The 27,481-nt window shown below is 42.5% G+C and overlaps 1 protein-coding gene and 1 pseudogene across 3 annotated transcripts; one reads left to right on the top strand and one right to left on the bottom strand.

Annotated features, from left to right (window-relative positions):
• Positions 1-27,481, top strand: LOC116566107. Of its 3 annotated transcripts, XR_004275740.1 has the most exons (3): positions 1-1,296; positions 21,616-22,063; positions 27,220-27,481. XR_004275740.1 is itself a non-coding variant. In XM_032300106.1 (1 exon), exon 1 carries the CDS (start codon positions 580-582, stop codon positions 1,204-1,206), a length of 627 nt encoding a protein of 208 aa, XP_032155997.1. In that variant the 5' UTR covers positions 1-579; the 3' UTR covers positions 1,207-3,842. The 3 variants fall into 3 exon arrangements, 1 of the variants encoding a protein (XP_032155997.1); XR_004275744.1 differs by lacking the exons at positions 21,616-22,063; positions 27,220-27,481 and adding an exon at positions 10,065-11,031; XM_032300106.1 differs by lacking the exons at positions 21,616-22,063; positions 27,220-27,481 and having other exon boundaries at positions 1-3,842.
• On the bottom strand, positions 6,344-10,868 carry LOC116554937 (annotated as a pseudogene).

Raw genomic sequence — 27,481 nt, 5'->3', positions numbered from 1 at the left:
CATTACCTGTAGATTCGACCCGTAGATTGGCTCTGCCTTCCCACAAAGGGATTTCTTGGAAAAAATAGGGTCTGACTAAAATAGTCATCTTCCCATCCTAAGTCTGAACCTCTTGAGAGTGTGAAGAGCTGGTGGGGTAGATCTTGGCCTCGCCCGCGACGCCCTCCTGGAGGATGCCGGTGAGAGGCAGGGGCCAGGGGCCCGTCTCCCGTCTCTGGCCTCTCTTTAGGCCCTAAGCCCCCAGCCCCTTTCCTTTGTAGGGTCCTGCTGCCTCCCTCGATGCAGAGCCTCCGAGCGCCCCAGTGTCTCCTCAAGACTCCTGGAGAGGCGGGCTGCAGGGAGAACGCCAGTACGCCAGGTACATCTTCGCAGAAGTCATGGTGTGCCTCATGCTGCCCCGGAGAGCCCTGCCCTGAGCTGTGACCCCGGAGATGCGCGCCCTGGTTCAGACTACCTGGGTCTGGCGGTGACATACTTGACCGAGCGGTGCACCTGCCTGATTCCTACCTGAGCGCCAGTCGCGTGCGCTCAGGTCGCCTGCAGCTTCTGGGCGTGGCCTGCCCGTTTGCGGCGTGCAAAATGGAAGAGTGCGTTCTTCCCGGGGAAACTGAGGTCTGGAACTTGGGCCGTTCCAGGGCAGGGAGTAGAGAGCCGGGATCCAAGACTCCTTCACCCCCACCCTGCAAGCCCCATCTGCAGCCCACCTGCCTCTGCTCCCTGAGCGCGGACTCCTTCCCGCGGGCGGAGCTGCTGCACGCCGAGAGCCGCATCCCGAGCCGCCCATTTCCGGCTGCACCACCAGGGCAGCTGCTGGCCGCGCTGGCAGGGAGCAGCTCCCAGGTGATGCTACTTGCCACCTACTTCCTGCAGCTGTGTTTGCTGGAGGCGGAGGCGGCGGGATGGGAGCCGGGTCGTCGCGCGGCTTCGGCTCTGAGCCTAGCGCAGCGCTTGCTCGACGGGGCGGGCTCCAGGCTCCAGCCGGAACTTTACAGCTCCGAGGAACTGGGCCCGCTCGAGCTGTGCACCGCCCGCCCTGCGCTCCGAGGTCCCTCGCCGGGACACGCCGCCATCTTCCTCAGGTACCGCCGCCGTTTTCCTCCAGTACATGCGGCCTCAGCGCCAGGGCACCAGCCTCGCGGCAGATCCAAGAGAAGAGATGGTGGAATTCCAGAGGCCTGGGCAGAATTAAGGAGCAAACAATGGTGACACCCTAAGACTACCAACGGCCGGAAGATTCACCTCTCGTAAGAATTCGAGGAGGTTTGGAGAGGCTGTGGCCAAGGAAAGTCCTACAGGGTAAGATCCACCGCCACGGGGGGGACGCAGAAACTGTACTTCTCACCCTCTGGTCTCTGTGGTGCTTCCACATTGACTGTGCCCCCAGAAAGCCGGAGGTCAGGGGAGCCCAGGAGATGCAGTCCCCAGGGGTGAGCCTTCCAGGATCAGAGAAAGAACGGAGAATGGACTTGGAGGGGGGCAGGGATAAATGAATAAACAACACACTTTTCCTTTCCCTGGAGGAGCTCGTGAGGAGGCCATGGTGGAGGCTACTCCACCATTAGGAGTGGGAGGCAGAGGCCAATTGTGACTGTGGAGCTCTACTCCATAGGTACAGGGAGCCCCCCTTATCCGTGGGTTTGCTTTCCACGGTTTCACTTACAACAACCACAGTTCCAGGAAGAAATGATTCGTATTTGATATATGGTCAGAAGGTCAATAGCAGTCTAAGGCCACATCACGATGTCTGCGTCATTCGCCTTACTTCATCTCATCATTAGGCATTTTATCATCTCATGCCTTCATGAAAAGGGTGAGTGCAGAGCAAGAAGGTATCTTGAGAGAGAGAGAGAGGAGAGATGCCACATTCACACAACCCTTATTATAGTATATTTTATAATTGTTCAATTGTACTTTTAGTTATTGTGGTTAATCTCTTAAACTGTGCCAAATTTGTAAATTAAACTTCATCTTAGGTATATATATATATATGTACATACACACACATATATATGAAAAAACATAGTGCTGCATATATAGAGTTTGGTACCATCCACAGGAACGTATTCCCCACAATTAAGAGGGGAAAGACTGTAAAAAAAGTCAGGAGTGGAGAAAAAGCCTCTCTCCCATCTTTATCCATCTATCTATCATGTATATCTGTCTATAAATTCTAGGAGAAAATCAGACGCCGTCTAGAATAGCAGCTAAGTGCAGGCTTTAGAACCAGGCCACTGAGTGCTGGCTGGGCCACTCACCAGCTGTGTGTTTGAGCTGTTACTTGACCTCTCTGAGGTTCCTCATTTTGCAATGGTAGCAATGATGGTTGGAAGAAAGAGATGACTGAATATGTGCAATGTATTTAGAACAGTTCTTGGCATATAGTAGGTAGCTATGTCAACAATTCTTTTTTTGTTTGCTAAAAATTTTTTTTTTCTTGTGAATGAAGACATTGCTAACTTACATATGTCATTTTTATTTGGAGCATTTTTTCACCTTGCAGTGCTCCTGAGAAATTCACAAATGCATTAACTTTATAAAAAACACAATCTAATATTAAGGTTGGGTTGGAAATTTCCCACATTTAGGTATTTCCCTAAAAATCAAAAGACAATTGATCAGTTTTACATAGATAAAACTTAATAAGTATTTAACTTTTTAATAAGTTAAAAAGTGAAGACTGCCAAATAATCACAAATGTCAGAACATTAAAGTAGCATTTTTTTATAGGAATATATAAAATATATATCATCTATACTTTATATTTACAAAATTAAAGATAAATTTTTGTTGATGGAAGAGGTTTTAAATACTTTGCTATGTGGGAAACTTCATTATCTTTAAAAAATCAGGCTCAAATGCTTTTAAGTTTGATGCATAATAGTGTTTTCTAAATAATTCTCATTACTCTCCTGTCCCTGAAAACATAGCTTCCCCCCAATCTGATTGGATAAGTATTTTGATAGTTTCTCTACTGTTTTCAATTAACCTTTAAGAGGTAAAAAGAAACCAAAGGCTTTATTTGGGGGAATATTATTGGACGTTTTAATTGGCTAATTGCAAAGAAGTCATTTCTTTTTTTCCTAGAGTTTTGTTGCTTAGTTTTGTTTTTTCTTCCTTTCATTTGTTAAAAGTCAAGAATGGCAGGAATGAAAATTCAGACAATTTGATCTCCTATTATGGTAAAATAGTGTTTAAATTCAATGGCTGTGTGCATTTTCTACTACAGTAGAGAGGTTGAAAACCATTAGGAACGTGGTGAAGAACTATGGCAGAGAGATTGGAATTCAACCAATAAATAGAAATATTACTGTAGTTAAAATATTGCAGTTAAACGCACTGTTAGCAATGTCCTATTGCCAGCGTTAGAATTGTATGCTTCATCACTGTCTGCTTACTAAGACGGTTCAGTGAGCAGGTGGTTCATCCCTGACACAACTAAGTTTCAGAAAAGTGGATGTGTTTTCTATGGTTTAGATCAAGGAACACTTACTATGCATACCAGTCAGCTATAGTTTCAATGACACAATGAAAACATTAGGTACTATAGATTTAGGATAAGATCATAAACTTATTTATATAGAAACCATTTAATACCAAGCTCTGTGATGTCTAGCTATGTAATCCACCCACAATAGCTTTTAAACTTGTGTTAAACTATGGGATGAGAGGGGGACAGGCTGATTTGGTCAGAGAGGGAAATACTAAAAAAGTCAAAAAAGGCATTTCAAATGTGATGACATACTACCTAAATACCAATCATGCATATCTTTGTCAAATTAAAAACTTTTTACATATTCTATTTCTTAAAAATAAAGGACCATGTGTGTTTTTTAACTTAGAAACTAGTATTTCATTCGCTCCACACTGAAATGAAACTTCAATGGCAAGCAGCAAATAATGTAGAATAGTCAGTGAAGGTATTTTTATTAGGAGTCAAGGAGTAGGCTGGGTGTGGTGGCTCACTCCTGTAATCCCAGCACTTTGGGAGGCCAAGGCAGGTGGATAACCTGAGGTCAGGAGATCGAGACCAGCCTGGCCAACATGGTGAAACCCTGTCTCTAGTAAAAATACAAAAGTTAGCCTGGCATGGTGGCACGTACCTATAATCCCATCTACTTGGGAGGCTGAGGCAAGAGATTCACTTGAATTGGGGAGGCGGAGGTAGCAGTGAGCCTGGATGGCGCCATTGCACTCCAGCCTGGTCTGCAAGAGCGAAACTCCATCTCGAAACAAAGCAAAACTAAGCAAAACAAAACCCAAAACAACAAGGGAAAACAACTCATAGAGAAATAATAATGGGCAAAAAACCAAGAGGAGGCAGTTTGACAGTTCTAATATAGAACTTGTATGACTACTTTCTTTAAAGTATACTAAATAAAGCATGGCAATATAAATTAGTTATCCAAGGAGATAGAGACATTCTGAAGCAGCATTCTCAGTTACTTCATTTTTCAGAAAAACAAGTTTCACCCATCAACATGTAATGAAGACTTCCAGTCTTCCAAATACATTAGAAAGTACAGTTAATCACAGCAAAACTTGCAAACAACCAAATTTAGTTCTCGCCTGAGCCAGGCCTCTTAACATATTTGAATTTGTCTCATTTTCACCTTTCTTTGTTAATTAATATTATTATTTTAAAGGCACATAGAAATTTACAGAATTTGCAAGAAATGTCTTTCTAAATGTACAAATTCAACTAATGAAAGTATGAACATTCAGATACAGTTAAGTTTCAAGTCAGGATTTTTTTACGATGGGTTTATAAAAAATTAAAGAAATACTCTCCGAAGTTTCAGACATCTGGGTATTGGTGCTATCAAACAGTTCATTGCCCTCAGTGGCCACTGCGATGAGAACAGTTAACTCTCGGATTGCTGTACCTCATATGCCAGGAAGTGGCATGTTCAGTGATATTGCTAATTATACTTATGTATATGCAGCTGTATGATTTAACACTTACATGAAAGTTGTATGAATTTGTATAAAGACACATTTAATTTTAAGATGATATATTTAAATAGCTGTTAAAACGAAGTGATATATCTGTACTATATCTTCAACAATAAAAAGGAACAAACTAGTGATACATCCAAAAACTTGGATGGATCTCAAGGGAGTTATGCTGAGTGAAAAAAAGCCAGTCTCAAGAGGTGACATACTGATTCCATTTATATAACACTCTTGAAATAACAAAGTGACTGAGATGGAGAGCAGTTAGTGGTTATCAGGAATTCAGGAGAGGGACAGGGAGAGAGGTGGCTATGATTATGAGAGGGCAACGGGAGGGATCCTTGTGATGGAAGCGTTTTGTATCTTGACTATGGTGGTAGTCACACGAATCTACACACGGGGCTGGGTGCAGTGGCTCTTGCTTGTAATCCCAGCACTTTGTGGGGCTGAGGGTGGAGGATCAGTTGAGCCCAGGAGTTCGACACCAGCCTGGAAACATAGTGAGACTCCATCTCTATTTAAGACAACTATAATAAAAGAATCTACACACATGATGACATTGCACAGGACCAAATACATACTCAGGGCACCTGTAACCTTTCAGGGACCAAATACATACTCAGGCCACCTGTAACCTTTGTCTCAGGGCACCTGTAACCTTTCATAACCTTTCAGGGACAATCTTGTTGGCCTGTTTACAAAAAGTCCTCTAAAGATGATCAATATATGCTTCAGATCAACTTTCCACACAACACAGAGAAGCTGCTTTGTCATTAAAAAACATGAGAACACATGGACACAGGGAGGGGAGCACTACACACTCGGGTCAGTTGGGGGGAAATAGGGGAGGGACCGTGGGGGGTGGGGAGCTGGGGAGAGATAGCAAGGGGAGAGATGCCAGATGTAGGTGATGGGGAGGAAGGCAGCAAATCACACTGCCATGTGTGTACCTATGCAACAATCTTGCATGTTCTTCACATGTACCCCAAAACCTAAAATGCAATAAAATAAATGGGAAAAAAACAAAAACAAAAACAAACAAAAACAAAAACAAAAAACAACCAAAAAAATTCTTGTGATAAACCACAATCTCTAGCTTAAGTGGGCTTGGAAATCATGGAAGGAAATAAAAGCTATTAGTATTTTTGTCTGTCTGTATTTTTGTAAGTTAAGATAAAAGATAAATCTTCCTAGCTTAAATTAGGTCACATCAGAACGAATAAAGCAGATTTTATAGCAAACACTTGCTGCTGACACCTGGAATTTCTAAAAACATTAGGAATATTTTTTATTCAGAGGAAGCACAGCTACAAACAAATACATGACTTTTTGCAAAAGGCCATTTTGTGATAAAGTACATTCATATAGTGTTCATGGTTTCTTTGAAGTGCTAGATTGTCTCTGGCTTGAGAATCTTCTGTTGCTTTAAAAGGTCTTTCAATGCAACTCCAGCACTGTTGTCAGGTAACACTGGCAAAGGTATAAATGTGGGCCAAATATCTGAGATGAGTTTCAAAAGGTGATGTTGGGGCCCACCAGGTCCAAGTACCCAAGTCCAGCTGGGTTAATAAGAGGCACAGTTGCTGAGTGAAGGCCCAAAAACAGATCTACATCTGTTCTTCTACCAGACCTGGATTCTGCTGTATCTTTAAAACTTTATGGTGCATTTGTATCTAGTGTTCTCCTTTCCGGTGAATCTAGAGGTTTCATATCATGAACAGAAAGCTTTGGTGGTGGAAGGGATGAATGAGATTCTGTTTCTAGAAATTTAACAAAAAGTTCTGATAAAGAACTATGAAGTACAGATTGCTGATTTGATTTCAAAGTTGTATTGGGAACACTTTGTGATCCTCCTCCAAGCCACCCGGTTATCCACCTGGTAACACCAACCTGATGCTCATGAAACAACTGCTCCGTCTCCTCCCTTCTGACACCCAGGATGCTCCCCATCAACCATAACACTTGATGACGCTGATTTTTCAGCGTGTGGAAATGACCGATGAAGAGATTTCTCATTAGGACTTTGCCCACTTTTCCTTCTGAACTGTTTGCTGAGTTCATCGATTTCTTTTGTACATCATCCAGCATTTCTGGTTGGAACTCATTTTGTTTTTTAAGTTCTTCAATTTGTTCTTTAAGTCTTGATGCTGAATCCAGTGCAGCATTTGCTACATCCAAATGTTCCTGTAATGCTATCACTTTTCTTTCCAGATCAGCAGAATACATAGCTTTTTCCTCTTGTTGGAAATGCTGTAGTACCATCTGCAGGTTGCCCAGTGACAGAGCATACTGCTTTACTTGTTCCTGAGAGGCAGAAAGCTGCAGCCCAGTTTCATCCCTTTGCTTGGAGACTACATTCAATTGTTCTTGCATTGACTCTACCTGCACACTGGCTTGATGGCTTGCATTTTCCATTGCATTAGAGGGTGAAACTAGCTTTTCCTCCAATACTGTGACTTACTTTCTTAGTTGAGCCTCTCTATCTTCTGTGGCCAAAGCCTCACAAGTATAAGAATCTTCTGATTCTAGAAGATGATTACGCAATCTCTGTAGCTCCTGGTTTGACCGAAATTCATTGTCACATAAACGTTGGACCTCATTCTGTAGGGTAGTGTTTTCCATTTGTTTTTGTTTCAGGGCCAACATGACTTGGTGTCTCTCTTGTTGAAATACAAGTGTCTTCTACGTTGATTTAACTGTATTTACAAGCTGAATGAACTCCCCAGTCTTGTTCTGTTTTTTTTCTTTCAATAGCTCTTCAAAAGCGAAAGACTTCTTCATTGAATGGCACTCAAACTCTTTTTCTTGCAGCATCATAGAAAACTTCATGATAGTCTCTAGTAATGCTTGATAGTCTGTTTCCTTTTCCCTAGATGTTTCTACTATTTTTTTCATTTTCTTCTTTTAGTTTGCCAGTGTCCATCTCTGGGATTAATATTCTGTCCTTCAGGTTTTTTACCTCTTGCCTCAGAAGTTCTATTTCATTTACTTTGTTAGTGAAATTTTCATTGGAAGAACGTAATTGATCATTTTTGGCTTTGATTAAGAAGTCTTCTCCCTTAAGTAACTTTTGCAAAACATATTGTTTCTCCTTTAGCTGCTTAATTTCTGTATCGGTTTTTTCATGTTCTTTTCTTTCTAGCTCTGAGGTGGCAGCAAGTGAATCAGACAATCTGTGATTATTTTTCTGGAGAGTTCTAATCGTTGCATCTTTTTCCTGTAGTGACTTTCTGAGCTCTCCTAGCTCTTGCTGTGGTAATTCAGAAGATTCATTCAGTACATCAGACTCACTTGCTCTAAGAGACTCTGCTGACTGGGGAGTCAGCAATGATACTGAAGACAGCCGGGGTGAAATAATAGCAAGTTTTCCTAAAAGAAGATCGTTGGCATTGCAAAGCTGCCCAGTGCTGTGCTGAACTTGTGCTAATTCCTGCCCCAAATTTTTGAGTTTGGTTTTGTTCTGCTCATAACTTTGGATCAGGCCAGTATAGTCCACTTGTAATTTAGAATTATTATCACCGTCAACCAAAACTTGTACCTGAAGTAGGTGAAGTTCTTCCTGAAGCTGGGCGGACTCATGTTGCATGTTTTGTAATGTGGTCATCACCTGCTGTTTCCACTCCTCCATTCTCTTCACTTGCTATTTTAACTTGTCACGTTCCTGTAAGAGCTCCTCAAATTGATGACCGTTAACACCTCCAACCTCATTACCGGCGCTGGATGTGCGTAAAACTGCCAATAAAGTCTGACATTTCTGGCTTAGTGTATCTGATTCAATGTCTTTCTCTCGAATGACATGTGATAAATTCTGAAGAGTTTCTCTAAACATGTCTTGGTCATTGCTTTCGAATCTTGTGGACAATGTTTTATTTTCATCTTGCAGTTTGATGAGAGCTGCTTCTTTGGCAGCAACTGTGTCCATCATTTTGTGATATTCTGTTTTTAGATGGCTATTTTCCCTAGTCTTCTCATTCAAAACAGCGAATAGCTGTTCTCTCTCCATAGCATAGGCCTGAAGTTGCTGTTGAAGGTAAACAATATCTTGAGTATAGGAAGTTGATGACATTCTAGCATGAAGAACTTGTGTCTCCAAATCTCTGCTGAATAATCTGAGTTGGTTGACCAGCTTCATCTTTGGATAACTGATCAGTCGGTTTAGTTAAAGCTATATCCTTTTCATTTAGAAGTTTAATCTCCAGTTCTCGCTCTTTGATTCCTTTCACTAATCTTTCCGTTTCAGCTTGAGATCTATCGTGCTTTTCACTTCCATTTTCTATATTAAGGCTCCGAACTTTGGTTTCTTGAAAAACATCAGAGTTATCTGTTTGAGTCTCCTGCTTTTCTTCATGAGACTGAGTTTTGATTGGTTCGATTGTTTTTTGCAAACACTGAATTTCCTCATCGTTCTCTAAACAGAGCTGGGTGTGCGTGGCGTTCATTTGCTCATGCTGGTGTCTCAACTCATCCATGTCCTCCTTCTGCTCTTGTAAAGACTGAAATAGTTGCATCTTACTCTGGTTTTGATCCTCAGTTATCTTTGGATGGTGTTCAGTGTCCTCTTTAAGATGATCCTTGATCATGTTCAGTTGAGATACCTCAGATTCTATTCAGTACCATTATCAGGGGTTTTCGGGTCAGCCACAGGTGCAGTTTGACTCTGCTGTTCCCTGAGTCATTGCAGTTCTTCTTGCAGGTGATTATTTTCTTCTTTCATGGATCCAAGACTTCTGTCCTTTTTCTGTATGGTCTGTCTAGAAATTTCATGTTTTCTTAAGGCCTGAGAATATTTATCCAGTTCCTCCTATAGCTTTGAACTTCTTTCTTGAAGTTTTTCAATAAAAATTTCTTTCTCGGTTAAAAGTTGTGTCAATTGCTTCTGCTCTTCTAGACTAGATGACAAAATGTCCTTAGTTTGGTTATCATCAGCATCCATTTGTCCAATACTCGTTTTGAGTTATTAAATGCTCATGTTCTGTCTGCAAGGCAGAGGTATTCAAGGTACATGCATTTGACAGTTCTTCAGTGGTTTTCTCATGCTTGTTTGCTTCTTCCAACAGCCTCTTTTCAGCCTGATGCAATTCTGCCTCTATCTCCCCTTTTTCCACTTTTAGAGTCTCCACAATATCTCTCCAGTAGACAACTTCACACTCAAGTCTTGAAACTTCATTTGAGAGTCTGTTTATTTCTCGTTGGGATGAAATTGTATCATGAAAACCTGTGTCATTGTCATGGAAAGGTGAAGGATGATGACTAATCCCATCAACGAATGAAGATGCAGTGGTTGCTGGTATACTGCTAGCTCCTGAAGGTACTGACTGAGCACCTGACTGCAGTTTCAGCAACTCTTCCTGGAGCGCAGTCTGTCTGGCTTTACGATGGTGGATTTCCACCTCTTTTTGTTGAAGTTGATTTTGGTGACCTGTAGATTGCTGTTTCGTTTGAAGTTGTGATGCTTCATTTTTCTCTTGTAGATCAGTACAAAGTTTCTTAGGACTTTCGTTCTCTGACCTCAAGATTTTATGAATGACTTCAATTTCTTTGTCCTAAAATCAGGTAATTATCCTTCCACTTCCTCCATCAGCATAACCTTTGTAAAGTTTGAAATCTGTCCACCAAGGGAAGCCAGGCTGCCCCTGACTTGACCCAGAGACTGGCCCCATCTGGAGCCGAGGCCCCCAAACCAGGACGCCATCACAGCGAGTTTAGCAAATGACCTGGTCCACATGGGAAAAAAACTTTTAGCACCATCTGACGATCCAACCAAGTATCCTTGAAAGTCTGGCCTGGGACTTTACCAGGGGCTCTCCTCTAGTGAGGCAGTCATCCACGCAGGGCCTTTTGCTCATTCCCACGAATTCCCGCTGTCCAGATTGGGCCAGTTCTACCTCTGTTTTAGTGACTTTCCGCAGTTCCATGGACCCCTCCTACCAACTCACTGGCCACCATGACACCAACCATTTTTTTTTTTTTTTTAATTTAAGTTCTGGGATGCATGTGTAGAATGTGCAGATTTATTACATAGGTTTACATGTGCCATGGTGGTTTTGCTGCACCCATCAACCCGTTATCTAGGTTTTAAGTTCTGCATGCGTTATATATTTGTCCTAATGCTCTCTTTCCCCTTGCCTGCCCCCCAGTCCCCCTCCTCCGGCCCCCACAGGCCTGGGTGTGTGATGTTCTCCTCCCTGTGTCCATGTGTTTTCATTTACAGGTCCAACTTATGAGTGAGGATATGTGGTGTTTGGTTTCCTGTTTCTGTATTAGTTTGTTGAGAATGATGGTTTCCAGCTTCATCCATGTCCCTGCAAGGGACATAAACTCATTCTTTTCTATGGCTGCATAGTATTTCATGGTGTATATGTGCCACATTTTCTTTATCCAGTCTATTATTGATGAGCATTTGGGTTGGGTCCAAGTCTTTGCTATTGTAAATAGTGCTGCAATAAACATAGTTGTGGAATGATTTATAATCCTTTGGGTATATACCAAGTAATGGGATTGCTAGGCCAAATGGTATTTCTGGTTCTAGATCCTTGAGTAATTGCCACATTGTCTCCATGATGATTGAACTAACTGACACTTCCACCAACAGTGTAAAAGCATTCATATTTGTCCACATCCTCTCCAGCATCTGTTGTTTCCCATCTTTTTAATGATATTGCCATTCTAACTTGCGTAAGATGGTATCTCATTGTGATTTTGATCTGCATTTGTCTAGTGACCAGTGATGATGAGCTTTTTCTCATATGTTTGTTGGCCCTATAAATGCCTTATTGTGAGAAGTGTTTGTTCATATTCTTTGTCCAGTTTTTGATAGGGCTGCTTGTTCTTTTCTTGTAAATTTAAGTTCCTTGTAGATTCTGGATATTAGACCTTTGTTGGATGGATAGATTGCAAAAATGTTGTCCCGTTCTGTAGGTTGCCTATTCACTCTGACGATAGTGTCTTTTGCTGTGCAGAAGCTCTTTAGTTTGATTACATCCCATTTGTACAACAATGGGAATGGACTGAATGCCACTGAACTGTACACTAAAAAATGGTTAACATAGCAAATGTTATAAGATTTTACAACAAACAAGTAAAAGCAAATAAGACCAAGGAAGTTATCATAGCAATGTTATTAATAAAATTACTATTATCTTTCTGAAAATAGATCCTGTTTATTTTCTTAATACACTTTTCTTCCCTGAGCCTGGCACGGTGCCAGGGTCTCAATACACGAAAGCTTAAAACAAAATGAAATACACAAACTGAAGAAGCAAAGCCCTGTGGTAGTTATAAGGATCTTCTCCCCTTCCTCTTCTTTGTTGTCCTTCTCCATGCCCCACTTCTTCTAGCAGGCAGGTCCTGTGTCCTTTCACTGTTTTATTTTCAGGACCTAGCACTGTGCCAGTTCACTAAATTTTTCTTCAATAAATACCTTACAAAAGGCCATTTTTGAGGAAGGCTCGTCTCCTACTTACAACAGAGAAATGCACCTTGAGGCTATTGACTTGGGCTATGTAAATACAGCAGGGCATGAAGAAGCCAATAAAAAGGATGCTCCTCTTTCCTGGAGAGCTCAGAAGCTACTCTTAGTTTTTTGAGACAGAGCTCATTAGGTGGTAATGGAAAGCTTTGCCTAGGCAGAGGAGTAAGGACTTGGTGAGAGAACAGGAAGTTTCTCATCCCTTTCTAGAAATGCAGAGTCCTTAATCACTAACCAAAAAAAAAAAAAAAAAAAAATCCCACACATGTGTCCTTTTTAAGATCCATGTCACTTCTGAAGGAACTGGCTTCATTCCCTTTGAATACATAAGAGTCTTTCCTGGCACTTTATTTTGCCTCTTTTTCTTGAGGTGGAGTCTCTCTCTGTTGCCCAGGCTGGAGTGCTGTGGCGTGATCTTGGCACTGCAACCTCCTCCTCCCTAGTTGAAGCAATTCTCCTGCCTCAGCCTCCCAAGTAGCTGGGATTACAGGTGCCCACCACCACACCTGCCTAATTTTTGTGTTTTTAGTAGAGATTGCATTTCGCCATGTTGGCCGGTGTGGTCTTGAACTCCTGACCTCAGGTGATTCTCCTGCCTCGGCCTCCCAAAGTGCTGGGACTACAGGCATGAGCCACTGCATGCAACTGTCATTGAACATTCTCTTGAAAGATTCTAATTCTGAGATACCTGATAGTCACTTCCTGGTAGAGTAAGGTTTATCTTAGGGGTGGAGAGCTGGTGTGTTGAAACCCTTGGAGACTGGAACAAGGGGTCTGTTGCCCTGTCTGACTTATTTTCACCTGATATTTAGACCACCCCTGGTCCTTTCTCATTTTGCAGACCATGTCACTAGTCTTTGGAGTGCGAGCAAAAAGGAAGAGGCAGAACTGGGGTCTTTGGCTTAATTGACAAGGACCACATGTGAACTGGTTGCTGTCTCACTTCTTCATCTTCAAGAGAGTCTGTGTACAGTCACTGCAATTCTTACCACCATCCTTGGGATAACCCGGGTTGACATTGTATTAATTAGCTTTTGCTGGGTAACAAATAGCTCCACAACTTAGTAGGTTATAACAACAGCAATTTGTTTAAGAAACTGTGTTTTGACAGGTTGCTTCTCCCCTCTAGGCAGGGCGGGACTTATGTCTGCTGGGCCCATATGTCTGCATTTAATTGTCAGATGATCCAAGGCCAGGCTGGTCTAGGATGGCCTCAGCTGTGTTGGCTTATCTCTGCTTCACATGGCCTCCCATTCTCCAGTGGGCTGGTCTAGCCCAGGCTTATTCCTGTGGTAGTACCCAGGGCCTCAAGGGAGTGAGCAGAAGTGACAAGGCCCCTTGAGTCCAAGCTTGGAACTGGCTGGACATCACTTCCACTTCATTTTATTGGCCAAAGCAAATCATAAAACCAGCCTAGATTCAAGGAGTCAGGAACTTGATTCATGGGGGTGAATTATTGTGGGGTGTTTTTTTTGCAGTCTACTATTCTAACTTTACAGGTTTTCCATCATCTTGGACAGCATGTGGATTGAAGACTTAATGAAATAGCACTTAGCACAGTGCTTGCCATTAGTCATGCTCAGGTAATATTGAGTGACTAAAGAAAAGCATCTTCTTAGGTTGAGGAGATAAAGTAAGAATAAGATGTATTTCATGTCCTCAAGAATCTCCGAGGCAACTGGGCACGGTGTCTCATGCCTACAATCCCAGCAGTTTGAGAGGCTATGGCAGGAGGATCACTTGAAGTCAGGAGTTCGAGACCTGGGCAACAAAATGAGACTCCCATCTGTACAAAAAATGAAAAAAATTAGCTAGGCACAGTGCTGTGCCCCTTGTAGTCTCAGCTACTTGGGAGGATGAGGCAGAAGGATTGCTTGAGGCCAGGAGTTCCAGGCTATAGTGAGCTATAAGGACGCCCCTACCCTCCAGTGTGGGTGATAGAGCTAGCCCCTATCTCTTAAAAAAAATAAATAAATAAAAGAAAAAAAAGAAAAAGAATCTCAGAGCTAAGGTGAGAAGACAGACTCATAAACAGATTATTCTGTTATAGTGATCAGTGCTGTGATAGGAGTTTGTGTGGTGCGTTGCAGACATCAGTAAGAGAAGGACTCCGCTCATCCAGCCTGGGAGACAGTGTGCAAGGGAGCTAGAAGCAGTAAAGCATAGTGGTTCAGGGCTTGGTTTCCCACCATGTTGCCCAAGTCGGAATCTGGCTCTGATACTAGTTACGTGACTTGACCTCTCTGTGTCTCAGTTCCTTCATCTTTTAATTTGTGGTTGTTAAAAATAGTGCCTACTTTATAGCATTTACATGAGTTTTATTAATTACTATTATGATGATTGAAACAGGGTCTCACTCTGTTGTCCAGGCTGGAGTGCAGTGGCACAGTCATAGCTAACTGTAGCTCAAACTCCTGGGCTCAAGGTATCTTCCCTCCTCAGCCTCCTGAGTAGTGGGGCTATAGGCATGTGCCATTATGCCTGGCTCATTTTTTTTTAGAGGTCTTGCTGTATTGTCCAGGCTGGTCTTGAACTCCTGACTTCGAACAATTCTCCTGCCTCAGCCTCCCAAAGCACTGAGATTACACAGGGAAGTCATCATGCCCAGATTGCATGAGTTTTAAATTAACAAATATTTGAAAACAAAACTTAGTATCTAACACACAGTAAGGATCACATGAGTGTTGTTGTTGTTACTAATTAGTTTTATTACTACTGTTCAAGAACGAGTATATGTTAGCCAGATGGGGCCTGATGGAGGTTAGAACATTCTAAGTATTGGGGGATTGGTGAAACCTTAGTCAGTTCTCCTCCCCTTCATACTATAAACCAACTGAGGAATGGACACAGGAGTCAGGTAGGGGTGAGGGATCAGTTTTATGCTGGTAAAGGTGGATCTTAGCTTGACTCTGTCTGAAGTTGGTGTGGTCTTCCTGATCCTTTGCCCTATTAATAGACTGACTTGCCTTTTGTAGAGGGTTAAGTCCTGCCCTGGTGAACTTATCACAGGGTTCACCTGCGATAAGGAAAGGAAAAAAATAGGCAGGCAGGTTTCTAGGGAGAGACCTTTTGTGGGACAGTCCCCACTTGGATAGCGAGAGATTGTCAAGAGAGAAACAGTCTCTTAATACTGTTCTCTCCTGAATGGTGAACCCATGGAAACGGAAGTGCTGTAGATTGTATTATTGCATTTCAGATACTCGCTGTCCCTCCCACTTTGCAGTGAAAGGAGTACACACTCCTGCCTTATTGGTCTTTGGCTCCCTAATGTGACTTGCCCTGGGCAATGCAACGGAGCAGAGTGTTGACATATACCAGATCTGGTCAGAGGCTTGACATGTGATCTCGTGGTTGGCTTGGGCTCTTGAGCCTCTACCACCTTCATGAAATCAACATGCCCCAGAGAATGGCTTCTCTTCCAGCCTAGGTCCTGCAATTTGTAGACAAAAATCTCACATGTGAACCAGAGCCAAACCCAGCTACATCCAGCAGAGCCACAGAAGACTGGTGAACCCGCACTCGAGAAATAATTTCTTATCATAAACCCCTGACATTTTGGAGGTTGGTTGTTACCACAGGCAAAGATAACTTTTAATGGCAAAGATTATCTTTAGTGGCAAAAAGTGCATTACTTTTACAGCAACCTAATACTAAAGGTGAGTAATTGGCATGTTCCTTGACCGGTAAATGAAAAAAGGGCATGAGTGAAGTCAGAGAGACAAGGAGAGAAGCTGCAAGCTGTCAGGGCTGCTGGGGCATCACCGTGAACTCAAAGGTAGATGCAGAGTAGGCAGTGGACAGGCTAAGTAGGATGCGTCCCGTGGTCAAGGCCTGTGAACTTTTAACACCAAGGAAATGGAAGACATTGAAGGGTTTTAAGCATGGGGGTGACTTGAATAAGATGTGAACTTTAACTCATCCAGAAGTTGTTGTAGTACAAGGCATTACTCACATATTTGTGGTGATGCTGGTGTAAACAAAGCACTGTACTGCCAGTCATTTAGAAGTCCGGCATGTACAAGGGTACACAGTAGATAATGCTTAAGAATGACAATAAATGACCATGTTATGGTGCATGTATTTACTGTACTTTTTGTTGTTATTTTAGAGTATATTCCTTCCACTTAGAAAAAGTTAACTGTAAAACAGGCCCAGGGAGGTCCTTCGGGAGGTATTCCATAAGGACCTTTAATGTAGCATCGTTATCATAGGAGATGATGGCCCCATGTGTGTTATTACTCCTGAAGTCCTTCCAGTGGGGCAAGCTATGGAGGTGGAACATGGTAATATTGATGATCCCAACTGTGTAGGACTAGGCTAATGTGTGTGTTTATATGGTTTTTAGCAAAATAGTTAAAAATAAAGGCTGGGCGTGGTGACTCATGCCTGTAATCACAGCACTTGGGAGGCCGAGGTGGATGAATCGCCTGAGTTCAGAAGTTTGAGACCACCATGGCCAACATGGCGAATCCCCATCTCTATTAAAAATACAAAAATTAGCCAGGTGTAGTGGCGCATACCTCTAGTCCCAGCTACTCGGGAGGCTGAGGCAGGAGAATCGCTTGAACCTGGGAGGCGGAAGTTGCAGTGAGCGGAATTCACGCCATTGCACTCCAGCTTGGGTGACAGAGCCAGATTCTGTCTCAATGATAATAATAAATTATAAAATAGAAAAGATTATAGAACAAGGTTACAAAGAAAATATTTATGTACAGTTGCACAATATTTTTATTTTAAGCTAAGTGTTATTACATGAATCATAAAGTTGAAAAAATTAAAAAGCTTATATAGTAAGCTTTATTATCAAGTATTATTGATTAAAGAAAGAAAAACATTTTAAAAATAGGTAGCTGAAGTGTACCGTTTATAAAGTCTACAGTAGTGTCCAGTACTGTTCCATACCTTCATCATCACTCACCACTCCCCCACTGACTCACCCAAAACAACTTCCCATGCTGCTCACTCATGGGAAGTACCCTATACAGGCGTACCATTTTCTAATCTTATATGCTGTATTTTCCTATACCTTTCCTATGTTTAGATATATTTAGATACAAGAATACTTCCTATTGTGTTACAGTTGCCTACAGTATTCAGTACAGTTATGTGCTATACAGGTTTGTAATCTAGGAGCAACAGGCTTTACACAAGCTTGTCAACCCATGGCCCATGGGCTGCATGTGGGACGGCTTTGAATACTGCCCAACACAAATGTGTAAACTTTCTTAAAACATTATAACATTGTAAGTGTGAGTGTATCGTGTTTTATGTGTGGCCCAAGACAATTCTTCTTCCAGTGCTGCCCAGGGAAGCCGAAAGATTGAATACAACTGCTCTACCAGATAACCTTGGTTTGGAGCAGCCAACACCATCTAGGTTTATGTACGCATACTCTGATGTTCACGCAATGAGATTACCAAATGATGAATTTCTCGGAATGTACCTCTGTCATTAGTTGATGTACGACTGTAATTATAAAAGGTCTGGAGATACATTTGGGCTTTCTGAAAAGAAATGAGTTGGCAGAGACTCAACTCTTAAAAAGTACTAGTTGGAACTTGGGGGACCTAGGTAAGGTTGGAATTTAGAAGCTTGGTGTCCTGAATCCTGTCCCACCAGATGCGTCCATTGAAAAAGAAAAGAGAGAGGTGAGACTGGCTTTTTCAGTCAAGCTATGAAGTAGGTCTACTGAGGGAAGACTAGGGACACAGAATGACAGAAGCTGAGCCTGCATCTTGGTCCTGCCACTTGCTTGGCTTTACTGGGTCTCATGGTATTATTTGCAACTCTGCTTGCAAGTGTAACACCTATTTGAGCTAGGGAAGCTCAACATGGGAGATTTACTGTAAAAATATAGAGATGGTGTGCAGAATTTAAAGAAAGAGATGTACCTGAACCTTTGGCTAAGATTGGGATCAAGATTGTGAAAGCCGCTGCTCACCTGCTTCATTCTCTGTTTATAGACTGACATTTTCTGCTTCTTGGTCCACAGCTTTGGAGCTTACATCACCTCTACTCAAGTCATCAGCCCAGAACAAACTAGAATCACTTAATCCTCATTGCAAGTAGATCTAGAAAAAGGACTTTGACTCATTTTGTGTTAATATTTCACTCTTTTGGCCATCAGGTCAAGGTCAGGGAGCACACATTTTATTATGGGAGCTCCTATTTAGAGGTGAAGTGGGAGGGCACAGGCATTGCTATAGCCGGGGTAGTCACCCCAAATTTTATCTGTGGGTGTCTTAGAACACAGGTTCACTGGTTTAACAGAGACTTCAAATACAGTGGTTACATAGGAAGCATATGCCCCTTGTAACAGTCCAGTGGTAAGAAATGTAAGATTGAGGCCGGGCTCACACCTGTAATCCCAGCACTTTGGGAGGCCGAGGTGGGCAGATCACAAGGTCAGGAGATCAAGACCATCCTGGCTAATATGGTGAAACCTTGTCTCTAAAAATACGCACACACAAAACCAAACCAAAACAAACAAAAAAAACTAGCCAGGCGTAGTGGCACACACCTGTAATCCCAGCTACTCGGGAGGCTGAGGCAGGAGAATCGGATGAACCTGGAAGACAGAGGTTGCAGTGAGTCGAGATCCTGCCACTGCACTCCAGCTTAGGGGACAGGGCAAGACTCCATCTGAAAAAAAAAAAAAGGAACTGTAGGATTGAGAGATTAAAGCCACAATGCCAGTACACTGGGCTGTTCTGATGGTGGAGTCTTATTTTGATGTCCACCCTCCATAGGCTTTCACCCTCATCTCTGATGGTTCTCCATGAGATTCACCTTCCAGGTAGCAAGATTGGGGAAGGGGAAGAGAGAGGAAATGCTTCTCTTTAAGGGCATGACTCAGAAGTTGGCCAGATCTTTTTGTTTATAATAGAATTTAGTTACATGTATAAGAGAACTTAGTTACATATAAGGAAGGCTGGAAAATATAGTCTGTATTCTGGGTGGCCATACACTCAGTTAAAAATTGGGAGTTTTACTCTACTGAAGAAAGGGAGAAGCAGATTAAATGGTGTAGCTAAATGGTGTGGGCCAACTGAAAATCCTGCTGCAGTATAATATTTCCTACAAATTGTTCTGAGGATCAAATGACCTGGTTGGTGAAGGGGAAAATGGAAAGCATAACGTAACTTCACCTCAGCCTCCCTTGGTTATAAGAGCCATGAAGCCTTCTTATAAACAGTTTTCAGTCTATTTTGGTATTAAGAGCCTTCATAATAGAGTTGGTAGGGCTTTACCATTTATTATTTGTGTGCTCTGGGGTGAGTAATTTGACCTTGCTGCTCTCAGTTTCCTCAGAGATAAAATGGGGCTACCAATAGTGGCTACCTCAAGAGTGTTGGGAGGATTAAGACAATATATGCCAAGGACTGATTACAAATCTGGCATATAGTTAGCATTCACATGTTATGATTTATGGTCCCACCGTGAGGTTAGAGCTCAGATTCCAACTGACTTTTGGCTTTTATCAGAAATCAAATCTCCGAGTGCCCTTCTTGGTTGCCTCCCAGCAGCCATCCTCAATCTTCCTTCTCTCCCTGCCTTTGTCTTTGGAGCCTGAATGTGCCAGGTACTCAGCCTGCTTTGTAGCTAAGGGTAGCTAGGTGATGGGGTATTCATGGAGGTATTTACATCTGTCATAAAAGGAGAGAAAGACACACGAAGGGAGCTCCCCTTTTCCCCTGGCTGAGCCTCCACTTTATTCCTTCTTGCTTCCTTCGAAAATAATAATATGAAAGTGTGATAACTGGAACAAAGGCAGCCATCTGTGATCACTGGGTTGTTACCCAGTGGATTTTAGAAAGCCAAGAATGGTAGAGAAGAATAGAAAGAGCCTGGGTCTTTGATGACTTTATTGAACTGCTGAGCCAACCTTGGAACCATTTACCTCAGTCGTCTGTATGAGATAATAACATTTTCATTGTTTTTGTTTGTTTGTTTTGTTGTTGTTGTTATTTTTTGAGATGGAGTCTCGCTCTGTTATTTTTGAGATGGAGGCTCATGTGCAACGGTGCGATCTCAGCTCACTGCAACCTCTGCCTCCTGGGTTCAAGCGATTCTCCTGCCTTAACCTCCTGGGTAGCTGGGATTACAGGTGTATGCCACCATGTCCAGCTAAATTTTGTATTTTTAGTAGAGATAGGGTTTCACCATGTTGGTCAGGCTGGTCTTGAACTCCTGACCTCTGGTGATGAGCCTCGGCCTCCCAAAGTGCTGCGATTACAGGCATAAACCACCATGCCCGACCACATTTTCGTTGTTTAAGGCACTTTTACTTAGTTGTTTTGTTCCTTGTTGCTAAAAGCATTCTCATATAAATCCTTCCATTAGGAGAGGAAGATGCACTCTCACTAAAGCTGTTCGAAAGAATGTGCAACCCACTAAAAAGGCTGTTTCCTCAAAAGGCCACAGCAAGTGCACCCTCTCTTATGGTGACTCCCCTGAAATGGACATCATTCATTTTGTATGTACGCTTTCTGATATATTTACTTTTTATAAAACCAATCTCACTCCTTCATAGTTACGATTCTGGGCTCTGGCTCAGCTTAGTTCTGTATTATCACCAGCTGTATCAAGAACAGTGCCAATGACGCACAATTAAGAAGAGACCCAGATACTACCTTCAAAGAGCTTGTAGTCTAGTGGGGAGAGCAAACAGATAAACAGAGGATCGCAACACACAATGGAAATAGCAATGATGCCATGGAAGGACAAAGAAGAGGAATTCAGCCATAAAGCAGTGGGGAATGTGAGGAGCAAAGCAAACCAGGAAAAAGAATATTGATTGAACATCTACTATGGGGTGTGTAAAGTGTACGAGTATGTGATTTCTAACTAGAAGTCTCATTTCTGGCACCAATATCAGCACAGGAAGTCTGTCTGCTTCCCAGCAAGGACCATCCTCAGCATTTTAAGGCAGCCTGATGTACACATGCATACAAAATAGAAAGATAGGTGAGAAAAATAGTCAGCAGGCAGTAATTAACATATCTAGCATTAACATGTTTAGCCTTGTTTATTTGCATATAGCCAATTAGAGCAAGAGGGCGAACAGCAACACTCCAAAGAAACCAATCACAAAAAGGAGTTCCTCAGGACAAAGCCCAAGAACCCTGAGGGCAGATGGCTAGATGGCAGGGACTGTGCTGTACTTCCTCATTCTGTCCTCCCACTTTCCTCAGTAACTTGTGAAGGTCTTTGGCTGGAGGCTGTGGGTCATGCTCTGGTAAGAACCCTTCTGCTAGATCCAGCCTATGGTGATGGCTGAGACGAAGGCTGAGGTGACACAGCATCCATTCCTACAGGTGAGTGATCCCTACAGGTACATCCTTGGACATTATGGTAAGGCCTTTTGTCACAAAATTTATGTGTGTGTATTAATGGGAAGGTGGAGTTTAGATACTTTTATATTAGATTATTATTTTATAATACCTCAAATTGTGTGTGTGTGTGTGTGTGTGTGTGTGTGTGTAATCTAAAAAGGCTTCCTGTGATGAGTTTCTACCTATGACAGAGCCAGTGGAGTGCATGAAGCACAGTGCACTGTAACCTTAGCCCCCTGAAGCTTTGACAGGTGCACATCAATGGGAACTATGCCAGATGCTTCTGCTGAAGGGAAAAGAATGAATTGTGGAGTATGTCAGTGTCTTCTGCAGCTCTGTAGGTTTCGCTTAGGGGCCAGAGCCACAGTTGAGGCTGGACTCTACAAGTTCAGGATAACACCCTCATAGGACAAGGTCACTCCTGGCCACACCACCATATGGGACTTATTTGCAGTGTGATGGGAAGTTGCCGTTTTATCTGCATTCACACTTGTCAAGCTCATCTGACTATGCCTCAAATTCCATAATTAGAATTTCTTCCTTTTGGCTAAAGCCAAACAGGGAATCTATGTCTTATTAAAGGACATTTCTTCCTGGAGAGTGAGACTTTATGCTTAATAGGCACAAATGTGATGTTCTCACATCCCCTCCTCTCATTGGATGCCTTTGACAGCTCAGTAATATAGGCTTGCTTATTTTACCTGTTTACTTGATGAGCAAATAGAGGCCCAAACAGAAGCTTCTGTTGTAAATTGGACACAAGAATGTGATATCGTGGTTCTCCAGGCGTTATCCGGAAGCCAGAATAAAGCACACTGCTCTTTTGCTTGTTAGTTCATTTGTTTGTTTATTCATTCACATTTAGCAAGTGGTTCTTTGCAGGCCCATCTAAGGGACAAAGGGCTACCAGGATGCCTAAGCAATAATTGCTGCCGCAACTCCCCTTTAACTGAGCCCTTATTATTTTCCAGATACCAGGCATATTTTAATATAATCTTCCCCAAACTACATTTGTTAGGCATTTTTCCCATCTTGTAGATGCAGAAACTGAGACCCAGAGAAGTTAAGCAAGTTGCCTAAAGTCACGCAGCTGGAAATGGAGAGAGATGGAGTTTGACCCAGATCAGACTCCAAGAACTTTAATTCTTAATATTACACAGTTTCTCTCACATTGGAATTTCTCTGTGCTTTATTCCCTTCAACTTTGGCTGGACTTATTTTAGATGGATGTAGTTGGTTACTAAGGGGCTACGCTGGATAGTAAAGTCTGAGCCAGCAGGTAGGCCAATGACCCAACTGTTTTGGTGAGGGCTACTGAGACATTTAGGTAAAAGTGCTTATCTAAATTTTCTCTGGAAAATTGCTCTATCTGTATTGTGGCCAGGTGTGGACTGAGTGGGCTGCTCACTGGCTCCTGCTTCAGTAGTAGGTCTTTGCTTCTCTTCTAGAACTACCCTGGGGACCACTCATCCACTCTTTTTAAAAAAAAATTAAAAAAATTTTTTTTGATGGGAGTCTCGCTCTGTCTCTCAGGTTAGGCTGGAGTGCAGTGGCGCAATCTCCGCTCACTGCAACTTCCGCCTTCTGGGTTCAAGTGATTCTCATGCCTCAGCCTCCCAAATATGTGGTATTCAAGGCACAAGCCACCATACCCAGCTGATTTATTATATTTTTGGTAGAGACAGGGTTTCACTATATTGGCCAGGCTGGTCACAAACTCCTGACCTCAAGTGATCCACCAGCCTCGGCGTCCCAAAATTCTGGAATTACAGGAGTGAGCTACCATACCCAGTGTCTCATCTACTCTGTCAGTACAAAAATTGGTCCCTATGGCTAGAGTCCACTCATCTTCTGCCTGTCTCCTATGAGTGGCTGGTACCACCTCTGAAGAGATCACCAGCTGGTAACCTGAGAAGCCAGGGGTGAGAGCAGAGTGCAAGGCTGAAGGGGACTGCTGGGTGGCTATCCCCAAGGACACATTAATTTCCCTAAATGCCCTTCTAACGTAATGAAGGCACAGAGAATCCAATCAGCTGCCCTTTTAAAAGAACTGTGAGGCAGCTGCTCTTTTTAAAAAAGGAGGACTGCAAGCTTAAGCCAGGCTGGATTTCTTTATTCTATCCTTTCTCTGGCTAACAATCTACTACCTTGGAGGCAGAAAACTCATGGCATTCAGTTTCATTTTAAAAAGGAGATTGAGACCCTGAAACTAAATATCTGCAAATTACTTTAGAAGTGCCTTTCACAAACATGTTCTTTTTTTTTTTTTTTTATGATGTCCCTACATTGGAGGGTATCATTATCCCCATTTTCTAGATGGGGAAACTGAGGCCAGAAGAGACTGTGTGTTGTGAGCAGAAATGTTGGGAAATTGAGACTATAATTTGGCTCTATTCTGATAAATAACTATAGACACAACATGTAGAGCCCCTTGCAGCTGACAGAGTATTTGTGTCTTTTAAACTTTTTAAAACATTCATCCAGCAAACCCAGTAGGACATTTATTGTTATCCCTGGTCTTACAGATCAGTTAGTGACAGACCTGGCCTTCTAACTCCTTCCCATCCTTCTGTTTTCTTTCCATCATATCAATTCTCGGGTTCCTTGAGCTCTTTGAGCCTCTATTCTAGGAGCTGGTAATGTTTTCTGCAAAGAGCCATATAGTAAATATTTTAGGCTTTGATGGCCATATGGTCTCTGTTGAAACTACTCAGTTCTGCCCTTCTAGTTCAAAAGCAGCCATAGATGTACATAAATAAATGGATGTCACTATGTTCCAATTAATCTCTTATATGTGGCCCTGAAATAGAAATTTCATATAATTTTCAGGAATCATGAAATAGTCTCGTTTGATTTTTAAAAGAAACTCGAAGTGTAAAAACCATTCTTAGCTTGTATATGGCATAAAAACAGGCAGGGGACCATAGTGTGCTGGCCCTTGCCCTATCTTCATCTGTAAAATCGGGAAGCAGTAATACCTCCACCTTAGGCTCACATGCATTACATAAGATGATACCAGTAACATGTTTTGCACAGGATCCACCATTGCTCTTGTATCAGATTATGAGAACATGAACATCTCTGGGTTTCAGTTCTCCTATCTATTAGAAGTAAAGCATTGGCTATAACTTCTAGCTCTGAGTCTATACATTTTTGCCAAATTGCCTCTTGCTAAAGAACTTCAACTGCCTTCCTTCTCCCTGCCCTGAGGATATCTGTGCCTCCTGGGTCTCCCCAGAATTTCTCCACCCCACTTCCACTTGGCCAATGTCTTTTTCTCACCCCTAGTCGTCACATATTTGTACCTTGACTTGCGCTGAAGTTAACTAGGTTTCTTCTCCATTTCTTGGAGAAGTTTTTAGTGGGCAGAACCAGCCACTTGGTGGAGCTATGGAAGATTTTTTTTTTTTTTTTTTAAATAAAAGTATCTGATGTTTCCCCTGCAGAACTTCAGGTTTTAAGCTGGGGACACTTTTCCCCCTCTTCTGGGGACAGAGATGTTGTTCATACTTCTGTGCGTGTTCCCAGCATCTGTCCACATCCAGTTAATTTGGGCAGTCAGGGTTTCTGAGTTCAGATGTTTCGAGAGTCCTAAGTGGGGCATCGGTGTGGGAGAGGCCAGGGACAGATAGATCCTAGATCTGGCAAGGTTCTCCATCCAAATTCCTGGAAGTTTTCCAGTTGTCCTTGGTTCTGTCATGGAGGAAATCAGTCTCTCTCCTCACCACGTAAAACATGCAATTTCTTTTTGGAGCCACTAGAGGTACAATTGAATCACCTTTATCTTTCAAGGAGCTGACTTTTTGTGGCTTTTATATAACAACTGCTGGTGAGGTATGATTTCTTCTCTGTTTCTTGGAGAAGTTTTTGGTTGCTTAGATATTAGCTACTGTGTAGCCAAATTACCTGAGTTTGTAAGCTATGAGACCACAGGGTAGTCACTCCAGCTCTTAGCATATCCCATGAAAAATATGGTAAATAAAAATATTGAATCCCAAGTAAAGTATCATTTTGAGAATTAAAAAAGACCACTTCTGGGAAAGTGTTTTGTAAGCATGCTGATGGGAGATGTTAGAAACTTGTTGAGGGCAAAGGACCATCTTATATTACTCTTTATCTATTGAATAACTGCACCATCATAGATGCTCAACATCTGTTGAATGAATGAGTGAACAGGTGAATGAAGAGCATCATGAAGGGGTGGGCAGCTTGGAAATGTGTCTGTTTAAATTAAGGGTTTCAAGGGATGAGGCTGGGAGGAGCAGGAGAAGCAGGCCCTTGAGAGGAATCTAGGGTACACGGCTTGTCTGCCAGAAAGGCAGCTAACGCATTCTTTGCCAGCTAGCTGGCCGCCAGGCAGCCTGGCTCCACTGGGCCAGCTGCCAGGCTCCTGGCCATCTAAGGTTTGTGTGAGCGTCCCAGAGCAGGTGGGCCGGGAGCTTCTGCTGTCATGGATGGGCTGGTGACCTGCCTGGAATGCCTTCCCTCTCGTGCCTGCTTTTGGAGCCTTAGTCCTTGGTGACAGTAAACAGAATGGATGCAGGGCCTGACACTGAGCCACCCTGGGTCTTGGCAGGGTGGGTCTGAGAGACCTGTTTTTCAGAGTTAATACAAAAACACAGCACAGATAAATATAGCCAGTTATATAGGAAATCTAGGTCCCAGGGCTATTTTTTCCTAACCTAGTTTGTTTGTTTGTGACATAGTTACTTAAGAAATGATAATTGTTTTACATGCTTGCTATAGACCTGACAGAATAAATCTAATTATAATATTATTTAAACAATAATAATAGTGGCTATTTTGTCTGTGCTTAACACATGCCTAGGTAGTACTATGTTAAGCACTTCATAGACATTTTCTTAGTTCTACAAGGTAAGCATTAACTCTGTAGAATTGTATCCTGTTAATCCTATGATCTAAGTATTATTACTATACCTATTTTACATATGGAGGGATTGAGGTTCAGCCACTTCCCGGGGTCACAGAGCTGAATGGTGGAAGAGCTGCTGGAACTCAAACCATTCATCCACCCATTCATTCATTACATAATGATTGAGTACCTGCTCTATGGCAGGTACTAGGGATTCATGTGTGAATAATACCAATAAAACTCCTACCATGTGGGGACAAACACAACAAATAAATAAATTACATAATATATGGTGGTAAATGCAATGGTGAAGAATAAAGCATGCAGGGGAGAAAAGCAGCACCAGTAGCAGAATGGGTGGTGGAGAAGGGGGCCGCAGTTGCAGACAGGATGGTGAGGAAAGGTCCCATGGAGAGGGTGACATTTGAGCAGTGTTGGAGGTACTGGGTTGCTGAACTGTGTGGATCAGAAAGGAGGGCTTTGGTTTTTATGAACTTTGCCCAATGGGGCAAACAGGCAAATTGGAGTCCAAGGAAGATTTCTGTAAATTCACTTGGTTTTCTTAAGTTCATTCTCACTCTCTTTCCTAGGCTATGCATTTCCAGGAAAGGAAATTGGATGGTAAACCAGGGAGAAAGTAAAGGTACCAAATAAATTCATCCATCCATCCACACACCCATCCATACATCTGTTCAATGTTTCTAAGGCACCCACTACAAGCCAGACTCAGGCTTCTGTTAGAAGAATAAGATCTAGAGCTATGCTATTGGATATAGTAGCCACAGCCACATGTGGCTACTGAGCACTTGAAATGTGGCTACGCGACTGGAGAACTTAAAATTTTCATTCTCT

The sequence above is a fragment of the Sapajus apella genome, unplaced genomic scaffold (assembly GCF_009761245.1).
Source record: "Sapajus apella isolate SASKATOON/1434 unplaced genomic scaffold, GSC_monkey_1.0 scaffold2, whole genome shotgun sequence".
Classification (NCBI taxonomy): domain Eukaryota; kingdom Metazoa; phylum Chordata; class Mammalia; order Primates; family Cebidae; genus Sapajus; species Sapajus apella.
This window is presented reverse-complemented; position numbering and strand designations above follow the sequence as displayed.